General features: G+C 34.4%; 1 protein-coding gene across 8 annotated transcripts in view; it reads left to right on the forward strand.

The window, feature by feature from the left end:
- The window catches only part of TTC6 (tetratricopeptide repeat domain 6), a 183,685-nt gene extending 168,407 nt beyond the window's left edge, over nt 1–15,278 (forward strand). For all 8 annotated transcript variants that reach the window (XM_077909088.1, XM_077909090.1, XM_077909091.1 and 5 more), the window contains 5 exons: nt 1,464–1,674; nt 4,501–4,653; nt 5,492–5,662; nt 13,994–14,219; nt 14,704–15,278. In XM_077909088.1, coding sequence (XP_077765214.1) covers nt 1,464–1,674; nt 4,501–4,653; nt 5,492–5,662; nt 13,994–14,219; nt 14,704–14,840 — 898 coding nt within the window. In that variant the 3' untranslated portion in view covers nt 14,841–15,278. The remainder of the gene's footprint in view (nt 1–1,463; nt 1,675–4,500; nt 4,654–5,491; nt 5,663–13,993; nt 14,220–14,703) is intronic.
- The last annotated feature ends 839 nt before the right edge of the window (nt 15,279–16,117 follow it).

Consider the following 16,117-nt stretch of genomic DNA (forward strand, 5'->3'; position numbering starts at 1 on the left):
AAGGAAAAGTTAGCACAGTAGTAATGTATCTTGTTAAATTTTGAAATCTTTTCAAGAAGTCGTGAAGAGGATGAGAGGAAGATGATAACTTTTTTTTTAAAGATTTTATCCATTCATTCATGAGAGAGACAGAGAGAGAGGCAGAGACATAGGCAGAAGGAGAAGCAGGCTCCCTGCAGTGAGCCTGATGTGTGACTCGATCCTAGGACCGTGGGATCATGACCTGAGCCAAAGGCAGATGCTCAACCACTAAGTCACCGAGGTGCCCAAAGATGATAACCTATATTGAAGATTTCCTTGCTAAGTGGTTTTCACAGGTGCTCATTTGTTTCTCATAACAATTTTGAAAAATTAGTATTAATTTGCACATTCAGGTTTAGGTCTGATCTTCAGGCCTTACTTCTGACTACACACCATTGGAATATCAGATCTTGTGTGCCAACTGCAGGTATGTTAAAGGTGAAGAAAGTGAGGTAGAGATGACTGTGTGGAAAAGCATGAAGTTTGGGGTTATGGTTTACCCATCTGAATCCTAGATATGTATACTGCTGACTCTCACTATGCCTTTTACTGTGTTATTTATTATGTGCATACTTTTCTGAGCCATTTTCTTTTAACCTATAAAACGTAGAAAATTATAACTAGCTTACGAATTGTTGGAGGGATTGAGTGAAATAGCATAGGTAAAGCATTTAGCACAACACCTAGTAAGTAAGCAGTTACTTGATGTTAGTAACTCCCTTGTTTCAGCTTTTTAAAAAATCCCTATTCTCTACATCAGATGAGACTGACTATAACTATTAGATATGCATATAAAGCAGAAAGTGACTCTCTCAGCCCATGAACTAATATCTGACCCATTCTCTAGCGCTCATCCCACCAAAAGAGAATAATTAAGGATGAGAGATAGAGTTATCATTTAGTCACATATATTCACAAGCTAATAAATGAAATGAATTTTACTTTTTTCTTGTTCTTTACTGGTGTCCACAAAAAGCATTTGCCTTTATAAAAGATTTGAAGTAAGGCCTCCTGTGTGATAAAATTTTGCTTCCTTTCATTGTATAAGGAAATATTAAATACATAAGTACATTTAATTTAATCTGTTTTAAATGGTGCATTTCATCAATAATAGTATATGTTTTTCCGTATTGGCCACTGATAGCTGTTAAAAAAAATTCAGGAGTGCCATTCAGATGTTTAGTTCTGAAAAAGAGAACTCTAAAATATCATCCCAACAAATTCTCTTATAAAAATGGTTCTTACCTCCTTCTTTCTTTTCATAAAAGTCTTCAAAAACCCTGTCAGACTTTCTTTTATATGAATTTATTTCCTATGATGGATAATAAAAATGAAAGGTTTTTTGAAAATAAGAGTCAGTGCAAATCTTCATGGATAAATTATATATAGAAAAGCAGTTAGAAAATTCACCAGGAAGAATCAATATTTTCATTTATTTTCAGAAATAAAGAATTTGAAGAAGCTGTTGATTTCTTTACCTGGGCTATTAAAATTAATCCATGTTTTCTGGATGCTTATGTTGGACGGGGAAATTCTTACATGGAATATGGTCATGATAAAGCCGCCAAACAAGCACAGAAGGACTTTCTGAAAGCATTGCACATTGATCCAACATATATAAAAGCCAGAATTAGCCTAGGCTATAATTTGCAGGTAACATCATATAACAACATTTTAGTCTACAAAAGCACCTTTTGGACAAGGGAAAGAGTATATTTGGTTCTTTACTGGTGATTGGTATACATATTATTTCTTTGGTTAAATACATTTTACCTTTCCCTTACTGTCATTATCAGAGCAGCAGTGGGAAGCAAGAGTTTATTAGTTACAGGGAACCTGCCTGGCAACCACACCCAGGGACCTGGTGTGCTAGTGAGATGAGGACTCTTTGAACCTGGGTTTCTTTAATGCTTGTACCTGGCCTTGCCTTACTCACACACTTACAGACAGCCTTTAAAATTTGCCTGATGAATTTCACGGATAAGAATGTGGCTAATTTGTTTCACTACCTTATACTTGGGGCCTGTAGATATTGTCCTGTTGAATTAATGGAAAACTAGAGAGAATAAACACTGGAGGAAAACTTTGAAGTGGACTTTAGCCATGTAGTGGGTCAAACAACTACTATACAGGGATTTAGGTCATCTTACAAATGGCAGTGAATAAGAACTTACGGGGAAAGCAAAAGACCAAGCGTTTGTCCTTTCAGCAAGATGGGAAAGTGTTACTCTGTTACCGAGCGGGTCTCTGAGTGATTTCTGGAATACTCTGACCTGGCCCATATACTCACCAACCTATTTGCACTAATAAAATATGTAATGCCCTTCTTGGAATAAAATGCTAAGTATGCTATATTTTAAGTATGCTATATTTTCCATGAAGAGGAATTGGGCAATTTTAATTTTTCTTCTTTTTTAATATTTAAAATTTTGGACTATGGGCAAAAAATGTGTTCAAATTATCATAATTTGCAGAATTTCTTGTTCATAATCTACAATTAAAGTTGAGTTTTTAAAATTTGAAAATGAGTTTGGCTGATCTAATAATAATAATATTGGAGGTGAATGTTAGGGTTGCTGGTTATAATGAGGTAGGCCCAAGAATTCATTAATAAGGGAAATAAGAATGCCCTCTGAGACTTAAACATAAAATTAGCCATTATTGGATCATAGTAGAAATTTGCAAAGTCAACTTGAAGAGACAGGATGACTCCCAAAGTTTTGAGAGCTGACCGCAATCCAATAAAGTGTGTTAATGTCATCATTCATTGCCTTCAGTAGGCATTTTACTGAGCCCAAAATATAGGGCTCTAGGCCTAGGGATACAGCAGTGAACTAAATATACTGGGTTCTTCTTATAGAGTTTACTACCTAGTAGAGAGATGAGTATCAAGCAATCATATGAGTATTTATTTAATTATATTCATGATAAATGCAACAAAGGATAAGTTTTAGGACAACTTATAACAAGGAAACCTAGATTTGTTTTAGGGGAAATGAGAAATGGACATTGTTCTTTTTGAGAAATGAACATTTAAATTGAGTGTGAAAGTCTAGTAAGCAGTCAGTATTAAGAGTTGAGGCTAAGACACAGTGAACAGCCCACTAGAAAGTCTTGTGAAAGAGAAAGAGAGGCCAAGTGGATGAAGTGTTATGGACAAGAAGAGAGCGCTGTAGGACAGGCTAGAGAACTGGAAAACGACTGAAGGTAAAGGCCTTGCAGGCCAGTTAAAAATGTTATAAATAATCAAAGCAATGACATCAGATTTTTGTTTTATGAAGATATCACTTGGTATGTATCAACCTGAAAGAAGATTGAGAAACACATCAGTATGCAGAAGGATTGAATCAGGAAAGAAAGGGCTGAGAAGAGAGAGATTCATCCAAGTTCTCCCCAGAGGGAAAAGTAACCATTTGTTCAACAAATACTTATGAATTTCCCTACTATGTGCCTTGCACCATCCATAATAGGGTTAGCCAAAACAGATGTCAGGAACAGATGACAGATATCCTATTGTGAGGCCATTTGCAGCTTAATATTCTTATTCTTTGTTTTGTAAACAAATTTGCTATGACAATGTTGATTTTCACATAATTTGCCCAGAGGGAGAGCTTTGCTGGATACAGAACAGCACGGAGTTACCTTATTTAGTTTTATACAAAGGTCACTGGGCTCAGTTTGGTTAGTATGAGTCAGTTTCTCAGCCTCTGAGATTCTGGCAAATTGGATTTTTAGCCTATTAGAATAAAGAACAGACTCTGGACCTCAGTGAATTTATCAACTCACTGCCTTACAGGGTTGAGGTATTTAGTTGCTGGTTGGTCTTCTCTAGGAAATAGTTGGATGTCTTTCAATTAACAGTGCCCTTCTCCTGACCTTTTTTCTTGTTTTCCAGTTGGTGCTAAGGCTTATATAAACAGAAAATTGGTAGATTTTAATGCATTTTCCATGGTTCCATGGTATAGTATATTTAGGTATAGTGACTCTAAAATTCCAGATGCTGGTACAATTTATCAAAATAAGTTTTATACCATTAGTTTGTTCTCTTATTTATTCAACACATTTATCTTATTATATTCATTATATATATATTATATATAACTGGAGATCCAATGCCAAGCAATAAATAACAATCTGCCTGTGTGTGTGGAATTCAGTGTAAATTTTGTGCTGATGATTGTCAGGAGCACTGGTGTTTCATATGGTGGCCATGATTTTATGTTGTTCAAGATTGGCATAAGAGATGACTGTGACAATTAGATTTATTTTAACTAATTGAAATGTTAGCATAAATACTTAGAGGTAATTTAGTCAATTGAATGCACTCACAGTACAGTCAACTTCCTTGTTTAAAATAGCTTAGATTTAGCACAATATAAATGTACCCTTACTAAAGGCTTTATTTGATTAATTTAAAACCATAAACATTTATCATGTTATGGACAATTTCTACTTCATGTAAATGAAAAATTATTTTAGGCCCAAGGAAAATTCCAGAAAGCTTGGAATCACTTTACCATTGCCATAGAAGTTGATCCAAAGTGCTACTTAGCCTATGAAGGAAGAGCTGTGGTCTGTCTTCAGATGGGTGATAATTTTGCTGCAATTCAAGACATTAATGCTGCCATAAAGGTAAAAATCCACTTAGATTATATTATCATTAGCATCAATTATCACCATTAATGAATAGGTTCGTGTAATTTCTCTGTTACTTTTTAAAGTAACTTGTAGGGGAAAATACTGTTTTTCTTTTCTAGGAGGTTCCTAGAGTAAAGAGTTTTTGTGGCTTGCCAATTTTATGACCTAAGTACATTTAAAATCCGAAATACAAACTCATGATAAATGTTGATTCCTCTCAGTAGATGCAATTTATAGTTTCATAGGACATGAATATTATTTTGTAATAAAAAATGAATGCAGAAAATAAAATAATATTCTGGGTTCAAAGGAACTAAGGAACAATATAAATCCCCAGATTTTCTTCTATAGTGAAATGGCAAATAAAAATCTCAGGTTTTGTATGCAGTGACAGAAAATCTTTTCTTCTAGTTTTTGGATTCTGTTTCTGTAGAAACCAGCAGATTTTGTAATCTTTAAGATAAGAAAAAGGAAAGAACTGGAGGATAATTGCTACTACCTAGGACAAATAAATATGTTAACTATTTAATTTATTCTCCAGTGTAATGAAGTGAAACCGATAAGCTTCTGGCCAACCATGTCTGTCTTTTGGAAAGGAACTGAGTAAAGCACTAAGATTATTTGTTTTATTGCAAAGAATCAAGAAAGAGTTGACAGTGAATCAACTTCATACTGAGTCCTTTCTCAAAATATTTGGTTTAATGGGGTTTCACTTGCACTATAAAATTACTCATTTCCCACAAGTAGATTTCATAACATTCATTTTTACATACATGAAATTAGATAATAATACTGTTCCCAGATGCTAAATACTCATACGATTATATTACAGATCAATACTACAGCAGAATTCTTAACAAATCGTGGTGTGATTCACGAGTTTATGGGTCAACAACAGAATGCAATGAAAGACTATCAAGCAGCAATTTCTCTAAACCCCACATATTCGTTGGCTTACTTTAATGCAGGAAATATCTATTTTCACCACAGACAGTTTTCCCAGGTAAATGAGTTTTCCTTAACATTTTCTTTTTGGTGCTAAATGCTTTCTTTGTTATGTATAATTTCAGAATGCAGTCCTTATATCACAGGCTAATCATTAGCTCCTTATTAAGTGTTCTCATCTCTGTGGATTTATTCTCCTCATTATCATCAACCTTTCAACACTTGTTTACTGGACACTGGTTTATTGGACCCTTGTCCAGTAAACATTGTTCTCAACTTTCCCCAAATGTGGGCCATTGCCTTGCTGCCCATTGCTGCCAGCTTCTGGCCTAGAATCCTTTCTTTGCTCCCACTTAGACAGATCTCAGACTTCTTCAAGACTCTTTTTCATTGATGTGATTATCTCACTCACCTTAATCGCTCGCTACCTTTCCTAAATTTCAGTCATGTTACCTGGGACTGAGAGTAAGGAGTAAGGAGATAAAGATGTTAGTTCTGGTTTTATAACATCTTAATTTTTTCAGAATGTCTGAAATGAAGGTGTTGGGTTATTAGATGATATTTTTTATCTTTTGAATTTATTTTATTTGAACTGTAATGCATTTACATAATTCAAACTTAACTTTAACATTTTATTTATATTCACTCTTTTGTTCTCTACCTTCAATTTATTGTGTTCCTTGTCTATCTTTGAGTCAGAAGTTTAATTCATTTATTGTCACCCTTTAATTTATAGTGTGATGAGTTGTCAAGGTTAAACTATTTCCCTAAGTATTGCTTCTAGCAGTATCCTATGTCTTTCGGTCTGTAATGTTTTTTATTTTTGTTTTCCTAAAATGTTACGCTTGAAATGTTATTTCCCCTTTGACTGAAGAATAAATTAACAGAGCACTTAAAATGTCCACGTGGAAGGGCTTTTATATTTTCTAATTTTGAAGTTTATTGAGTTTTAGTGTGGTCTTGTATATGCCAACTTAAAAAAATACTCCCAGAGCCTTTTCAAAAAAGAATTTCTCCTATAAGGATAGTTAAAAATATCCATATAAGATTTACCTTATAAGTTATGTTTTTAATTTAGCCCATATTGACACTTGTTTTTCTTTTGGTTTATTTTGGAGTGAGAAAGGTTTAAGTATCTTAAAATTAGTGTGACATCAATAGTTTTCTTTACATCTCTTGTAATTTCTGCTTTATAAAAATTTCTGCTACATTATTATTTTATGTACAGATATTCATACACACTACATATGCTTTGTGAATGCATTACAAGTGTCCTTTGGTTTCTTTTAAATGTTCTTTGGAATAAATTCACTTTTATCTGATACGAAGATTGTAACCCCTGATTTCATTTGGTTTGCCTTTGCCTGGCATTCCTTTGACCTTCCCTTTATTTTCAATGTTCAGAATCCTTTATTTTAGGTTTGTGTCTGTTTTATCAGCAAGGGGTTAGATTTTGCTTTAGATGGCAAATTGAAAATACTTAGCATTTTAAAATAATAATAAAGTTGGCATGGTTGATCTTAGTTCTGTTATAATGTCATATTTTCTACACACATGTATTTAATATGTTTTATTCTGTGGTCTACTATATTTAATTTTTTCCAAAGGTTTTCTGATACTTAGGAAGGTTTCCAGTTTTGTGTTAGTGGTTACCTTTTAAAAATACCTTTATGCTCTTAGTTCCTTATTTCTTTAGTTTTTCTACTATAAACAACAATAAAATTATCATTTAGTAGTCTCTTCTTCCCTTTCTCCTCCCTCTCATCTGTTTGTTGATTTTAGTTAATAGTATTCTCTTTTGGAAAAAAAGTTTTTATTTTTATTCTTAAATATGTGTAAGTTTACAGTGTCAGCTTGTGCCAGCTTTCCACTTTGTCTCCCTGTTCTCCCATTTTGTTGGGAGTTTCATCATCCCTCCACTGCCAAAGGGCTTAATATTTGCATGCTATTTTGTTACCCTTATTTCACATTTTAGTCTCAGTTCTCCAGTTAAGTATATTCAGTTTTCATCATCAGCTTTTTGCCAGTTTTCCTCCCAACCACTCATTTCTTACTTGCCTGAAATTGGTCCTCTAGCAGAGTCCTGAGAAAGGGCTCAGGAGAACAATATTCCTTGAATTTTATGTTCATAGCTGTTTGCCTGTGGCGTTTACAACTTAAGACAGCATTTCTGGGTTTAAAATTCTGACATACTTTTTCTTTCCTTGCATGTCTTAAGCGTTGCCTCGCTATTTTCTGGTGTTGTATGTTGGTGTCAAAAATGATTTTTTTGATGCACACTTGTTTTTCATTCTTCTATCAGTGACTTCATTTGGTCAAGATAACTAAAGATTTTTTATTTTAAGCAAAAAGTTTTTCCAAGGTATGTCTCAGAGTTGACCATTTGAAGTCAAAGTTTTCAAGTACATGGTGGGAATTTTCAATATGTAAGTTTCATAAAAGTTGTGAATTCAGTGTAAAAGTTTTTTTGTTTCATTATTCCCTTCATTGGGAATGAATGCTAGTTATTATATATAAGATGCCCTTTGACTTCTATATACCAATTATTTTTTCTCATTTTTTCTATCTCTTAGTTTTTGTTTCTTTTTTTTTTTTTTTTTTTTTGCATTTTTCGCATTTCTCTTATAAATCTTTCCTGTGTTCTCTGAAATCTCTGTTATCCCCCGTGGACTTTATAGATCAAGTTTCTTTAAAAAAAAAATTTTTTTTTCTAGTTTCATCTCATTCCCATGTCATACCTTCCTGACCACTTCTTTTTTTTCTTATTTATTTGAGAGAGAGTAAAGAGAGAGAGAGAGAGAGAGAGAGAGAACATGAGGGGCAGACAGAAGTAGATTCCCCACTGAGCATGGAGCCTGATGTGGAGCTGGATCCCAGGACCCTGAGATCATGACCTGAGCTGAAGGCAGATGCTTAACTGACTGTGCCACCCAGGTGCCCCTGGCCACCTCTTTTCTGAGATCCTTCATTTCTGATTTATTTTTTCTTAAATGCAATTGCTCCCTTAGCATTTTTCTAGTTCATTTTGAAATTTTATGTTATAATTTTTATCCGTGTTGTAGCAATACTTTTTTATCTGGTGAGTTTTTATTATCTTTTCAAAAATTAAGCTATAATTTTTTCATCCTTGTTTTTACAATGAAGGCAGGCAAATTGCTTTTCTGTTACTCACATTTGGATGAGATAAATTTTGTTCCTTGACTAACAGCAGAGATGCTTATGGGAAGCAGGGTGATGAGCCATGGTAACTTTCCAAGTTGTGCTCCCATCGATGTTATGGCAAAGGACTTTATAAAATGTCCTCTAGCCCAGTTGGTTTGGGAAGACTTCTACCACAGGCTCTGTGTTTTTCAGAACTTTTCACAACCCTTGCTTTCTAAGATGACGTACTCATTTAAAAAAGTTTTATTGCTTACATTTTCCAAGACCTGCAATCTCTGTGTCCTCCTGTGCCACTTAATATTGCCACCATATCTCTTAAGAAAATGATCATTGGGGCATCTATATGTACCAAGAGGCTATGGTTCTTGTATTCATTTTGCTGGAAAAGTTCAGCGGATATTTCCTTATTCCATTTAACTCCTCATTCTTTCAATCTCCATATATTTATGATGTACCTGCTGTGTATGAGGCATTAATAATACCCCGAGGGTACAGAGCTAAACAAGATATGGAAGGCTTTTTTTCTGTTGTAACTTACTTTTTACTGGAGGAAGAAATACAAAATAAACCATAAAATATTAATAGTGATAAACACATGTAATACAGTTTCACATAAGCATTATTCTATCAGTATGACCATATGTGTGGGACTCTATGAAACTGAGATTGCCTGGATGGGTAGTGTAGGTAGAGAAGGGAGGGCTTTATGGAGCAGGTTCTGGGATAACACCAATATTTAAGAGTGAAGCAGTGAGGAGATGCCGAAAGTAGACCGAGAAGAGAACATCCAGCCACGATGATGAGAAGGAAAGCAGGAGAATATGATAACATTATGAGAATAATTGGGCTTTAAGAAGGGAAGAATGTCGTGCGTCAAATGCTGCTGAGAGAGGTCAAGGAAGAAGAGAGGTTGGAAGAAGTCACTGATCGTTTTGGCAAGAGCATTATCACAGCAGTAGTGAGACAGTCTTGAATAGTAAGGATTGTGGAGGAAATGTGAGGTGAAGAATTAGAGCAGTTCAACTGGTTCTGATAGCTAACACGGAGTAAGGAGTTCTCTTTATTTTGTAAATATGAAGGATACTGATTCACATTCCTATGTTAATGAAAAGTGTGGTAGAAAGGGAGAAATTGTTGGTGCAAGAGAGAGTTGCAGGGATAATTAGGATCAAAATCTTTGAGAATTGAAGTTAAATTTTGCAAGTTGCAGTGGTGGCCTTTGAAGGGAGCACGACACTATTCATTACATCATGGGGGAAGGCAGAGTGTTGGGGTACAGTTGAATGCAAGACAGGTAGATTTTGATAAGTGAGCATTTCTACTTACTGACTATATTTTCTCTATGGAATATGAGTATAGTTATCAGTTAAGAGTGGGGTAGACACTTAAAAATGGTGGCAGGGTGGCTAGGAGTTCTGAGGAGAAAAGAGAAAATGTGAAATAACTATTATAGAGAGTAGTAGGGTCAACATACTAAGGAAGTGTAGTAGGATTACTAGACAACAGTAAGCTCTCATTTTAGGTTCGTGGTTATGAATTTAAAGCAAGTTGTCGACTTTACACTGCTTTGTATGTAATTCTGTCTATACAAATTTAATACTGCTTTGGGTCCTTCCATAATGGTTTCTGTGTGCTGATCTCTTATCTCCTCACTCCAATTAGGCTGTAAGCTCTGTAGGGCCTGGAGCCATACTTTCCCTACATTTCCTTCCTCAGAAAGCCCATTTATACCCATGGCTTATACTACATGTCAGCCTACACCTTTTTACTGAGCTCCTAATTCATATATATCACCAGTTGCTAAAACTGGATATTTTCCAAGTGCATTAGAGCCTAGACTGAATTCATCTGTCTCCTACCTCCTCTCCAGCTCTTCTTCATATAGACCCTCTCTCAGTTCAAGATGTCATCTTCCATCAAGTCACCTGAGTAGAGAAAGCATGAACCATATCTTTCTTTTCCTCACTTCTGTCAGTTTTGCTTCTTGATCGTTTTTCTCAGGTATGTGCCCTCCATTCTGTTCTACTGTCGTTGCCTTGGTTTTGCTCTTACTCTTTCCCAACTTAGATCATTCCCCTGGACAGCAAGCCCTGTGATGAGCTTAGTTGACCTTAGCAGTGAAGCTAAATTCTGGGATAGAGAATTATCAAAGGTACAATTCTGTAAAGCATGAATGAGATTGTTGTAGCTCAGACCTTAGTGGACGGTTGGTAGACTAATGTTTTCCCAAGTGGACAAGCCAGGGTCAATTGCCTTAAATTTCATCAATCTTAAACCATCTCTGGTTCGGTCCTAGCAATGTTTCTCTGAGTTATAGAGTTAGTTAATGAGATAAAGACAAATAAAATGCCCAGGTCAATTTTCTGTTCCCATAAATGTTTAAGATCCACATGAGAGGGGGACTCTCACCTTTTAAACTTGCCTATAATAACTCCATGGGCATCATGTATAAAACTGGTTAGATTTAAAGTGTATTTGATCTTTGATTATTTTATTATTATTATTTTTTTTAGTGTGGTTCTATTTCCCTGGAACTGGGGACACATTAGCTAGGTAAATATTTCATGTAAAATGTGTTCTGTCTTCTGTCTTGATATACTGAGTGCTTGGGCTTCACAGTGCACATCCCTACCAGTTTGAAGCAGAATTTGCAAATAGTTATGTGGTTATGCTATATTTTAGTACAGACTAGGCCTCTTTGTGGAGAAAATGGTCCTGTTCCCTGCTTCCTACCTTCTTAACCTTTGTTTCTAGCTGTAGTGGAGGAAGAGTTAGGCCCAGGAAGAAGGGTCCCTTAACAGATCGAATAATCTCTAGAGGGTTCAAATCTATACATGTCTGGTTTCTTTTATCATTAGTTAGTGACAATAATTTTAGATCACTTTCAGATGAGTTATGTGCATGCATCATGAACTATGGGCAACTTTAAAAAAGTAACTGGATTTTAATTAATTACAGATATTAGAGCATTAGACTAATTATTAAAAAATCAAGGCCACTGTTGTAGTAAGTGTCTTTGGCCTTTAATTGCTTCAAAGTCATTACTCCTGTACTTCAAGTTACCTCATTAAATAAATAGGCTTTTATTTTCTAAGTAATATATTTTGGAAGCTATACTAGGAAGTTATATTGTTCACAGTTAGGCACATTATTGTGTGTTATCGAATTCTTTTATCTTAGCTGAGGTAGGCATTTGCTCCTACCTGATTGAAGTCATGCTTTTGTGATGTAGAGCAGTGTGGCCTTTATTGATCATTTACTGGTTAATTAAAATGAAGCCTAAATTACTTTTTGAGGAAAGTCTTGCCTGTAGTCATTTCCTTGCCTCATTTCTGATGATTGTGAGTCCAGCCTTCTGTTCAGGAGTGAATTCTCTTTAAACTCTTCACACAAGAATGTTCATTCTGCCACCATCTTAACAGATCCTTATACTGCACTTATCTGCCACATAGACTAGTTCCATCCAAAGATGAGATGAGTTACACAATCTTGATCTAATTTCCTCTCAAAAGTCATAGATAGCAAAATTCACAAAGAATTGCTTTAAGGCTTACGTTGTTGCTCCATTTGTAGACACTGGGAAGAAATGATATATCATCAATAGTAATTGAGTTGAAAATAATTGATATTTCAGATATATATGGATATTTTGTATATACTTTACATAGTAACCTCCCTTAACCTAAAAGCAACACCAAAAGTAGAGTTCTATTTGTTACTTCCATTTTCAGAAGGGAAAACAGGGGACAAAAAGAGCTTTAGTTACTCACCCAAAGGTGTAGAGATAACAAGGGGGTAGAGCCAAGATTTGAACCTAGAAATTCAACCAAACCATGGTTTGGTTTGGATTCCTGGCCACATGCTACCTGTGTTCTATTTCACTCATAATGGTAGTGAATAAAGTCAAATCCCTCGGAAACATAGGAAAAAATAGTTCCGTGAAAGAGACAGAGAAAATGATCAGAGAGGTAAGAGAAAACCAGAGATGGTCTGTCTGAAGGACAGAGAATTTTACAAAGGAAGAAGAGATCAAGAGTGTTCGTGTGACATAATTGTCATGAAAGAAAAGAACTAGAAAATGTCCATTGGGCTTGAGGACACCTGCAGCTTTAGCAAGAGCAGAACTCACAAAATAGGGGGAGATAGATAGAAGCAAGATTGTGGTGTGTTGAGAAAAACTGAGTGGTAAAAAATCAGAGAACAACCTGTATTGTTAAAAATGACTTTTCCGTTGAGTAAAGTAAGTTTTAAAGTAGAAGCCAAATTTTTAACCACCACAGAATTAGAAAAAAGATTCCTATTTTGAGTAATAGGATGTCTAATCAGCATCTAAAGCTATTTGTGGTGAAAGACCATTTGAAAAAATTTATAACTCATTATTCATCAATATGTTACTGAAGCACAATATAAACAGGTTACTAGAACAGGTTACTCATGTGCTGGGATGTCATAGCCACGTCAAAGTGCTATAATAGTTACTAATGGTTTACTCTTGGTTCCTATACTTAATCTCTTTACAGAGGTGTAGCAAATGATTTCTTAGACTAAGACCCCCAAACCAGTCTACAGACCACACCTTGAAGGTTCCTTTTCATCTCTCTACTCAGTAGAGAATAATTTAGTCTTTGATCTTCTTGACAAGTTGATTTTTTTCTCTCTCTCTTCCTTCTTCATAACTTTTGCAGCATCACTAAGTTATTAAGCCTTTTTGGTATGGTTTAGAATCTTATTTGGAAAATTCATTTACCTTTTCAGTTCTTAGATACTCTGCTTTTATGTGAAAATGTTAATTTTATAATATATTTTATCTTGTTATGACCTTTTCTAATTTATATTTTACCTTTATGTGAAAATGTTAATTTTATAATATATTTTATCTTGTTATGACCTTTTCTAATTTATATTTTACCTTTTTTGGTGCTGTATAAGGATGTGGGATTTGAGGGGTAAGTAGTGGAGCATTTCACTTCAGCAAGGAGTAATATTTTTTCACTGACATTATTAAGATTTGCCAACACATGGTGATAACAAAAAGCAAACTGACTTATGGCTGGTTTTGCTATTGTTTTTTTACATTGTCTACAGACAGTGCACCTCTTTATCTACTCTATCTGGGATGAAATGCTTCCACTGTTCCCTTGGTATGCCAATGTCCTTATTTTAAATTAAGAACAGAAAGTGCTTCCAATTGCTATATAGCTGCCAATTAAAATTTCACATTTTATAGGCCAGTGACTACTTCTCAAAGGCTTTAAAGTTTGATCCAGAAAATGAATGTGCTACCATGAATCGAGCTATTGCAAATACAATATTAAAGAAATACAAAGAAGCAAAAGAAGATTTTGCATATGTGGTTGAAAGCTGTCCCTTCTGGGCTGCAGTATATTTTAACAGAGCACACTTCTATTGTTGTTTAAAGCAATATGAACTAGCTGAGGAAGACCTAAGCAAAGGTATTTTCATTTTATAATTTTTTGGTAAAATCACAGTGGTTGATATGTTTGTTTTTAGACAATAAAAGAAGAAAAATCATTGGTCTGTTTGTCCTGATAAACTTACATAGAATTAGTGTTTTCCTATATCATTAATGCCATCACTATAGATTCCTTTATGGAATAACTTAGAGCATGGGTAAGCTGAGATTATTAGATTATTAGAGAAACTGGACATGAACAATGTTAGCCTTTCAAGGAAAGACACTATACTGTTTCTTCAAGTTAGTTTTCTTAGAAAGATTTATTTTAATATTTTAATATTTTAAATTTTTATTTATTTTTTAGTATTTAATATTTTTAATTTTACTAAATACTTACATTTGAGGAAAAATGCTTTCAAATAAGTAATACTAAAGTTCTCATAACATTTTTATTTTTTTAAACATGACACTATTTTCCAGTGTTAGCATAAGACATATCTTGAAATGTTTTTCTTTTACAGCCTTGTCTTTGAAACCTGATGATGCTCTAATATATAATCTTAGAGCAGAAGTTCGTGGTAAAATAGGTTTGACTGAGGAAGCTGTGTCTGACTACATTCAAGCACTTGATCTTCAAGAATATTCCTCAGTGATATGATTACACACAGACCATGGTTTCTGTAGCAGTCTATACAGCTCTTCTTCCAGAAATGGAAGCTTATTTGTTGTTTAAAAGGTTATTCAATCTTCATTATTGCATTTTTTATGTTTTGTTATCTATAAAACCCTTTTAGGCATTTTAATAATATACTTGCATTATATATTAATGATAAAACTTCTAGTTCCTTTTCTGTATATTTGAAAAAACTAATAACTGAATTTCTTTAGAGGGTGCAGAATTTAAATGGAAATGTTTCTTAAGGAATAATAACATTTAAAATATTTTCTTTAAAGTAAAATAATTCCTTCTGAAATAATATAATCTTCATCATTATAGAAAAAGTGTCATTGACCTTTTCATCAGTACTTACTCATAATGTATTCAACAGATTCCAGATTAAATAAAATAAATACAGAACTGATGGCTATAAAGAAATCAAGTACATTTCCTCTCTCTTCCTTCATTTATTTATTTATTTTAAAAAGATTTTATTTATTTATTTATGAGAGACACAGAGAGAGAGGCAGAGACACAGGCAGAGGGAGAAGCGATGTGAGACTCAATCCTAGGACCCCAAGATCACAACCTGAGCCAAAGGCAGATGCTCAACCACTGAACCACCCAGGTTCCCCATCCTCTTTCTTCCTTTAAAGAATGTCTACACAGGCCTGTATTCTCTCTGGTACTTATATTATTCCACCAGATAAACATGTTTCTCTTTTACATGTTATCTCCCTTCCAGCACAGCACCTACAAAAATTTGACCTTCCTGTTTCCTTGATACAGTTCTTTTTGCTGCTTTAATGCAAGTTTCACAAACATATATACAAACTTTGTATACATTTATAATTAGTTCTTCATAGAAGTTAATGAGTAAAAATAAAACAACAATTTAAAAAATCGGTATAGAATGTCTATGAAGGATCCTTGAGTGAACCAGAGAACCCATTTTCTTCATCTTACTGATAAAAACAAGATTTCATTCACATTTGCCTCACTCACCTATTTTCCTTCTTCATTTCATTCTTCTAGTACATCTCTAGCTCCTCAGATACTTGTTTTCCCAGAGATCAGGCATTCTAGAAAGAATATCTCCATCTACTCAATTTCTTTTTTTTTCTTTTTGGTTTGATGTACCAGATTTTCACAATAGAATGCTGATTTTCAGATGTAAGTCATCATGAGGATGCTTCACACTATTTCAGGGCAATCTTCTAGGCATGGTATGTGGGGTTCACAGGATTGGGTCATCCCTGGTGTGTTTGCTTTGGTTG

Source organism: Canis aureus, chromosome 9 (genome assembly GCF_053574225.1).
Source record: "Canis aureus isolate CA01 chromosome 9, VMU_Caureus_v.1.0, whole genome shotgun sequence".
Lineage (NCBI taxonomy): Eukaryota > Metazoa > Chordata > Mammalia > Carnivora > Canidae > Canis > Canis aureus.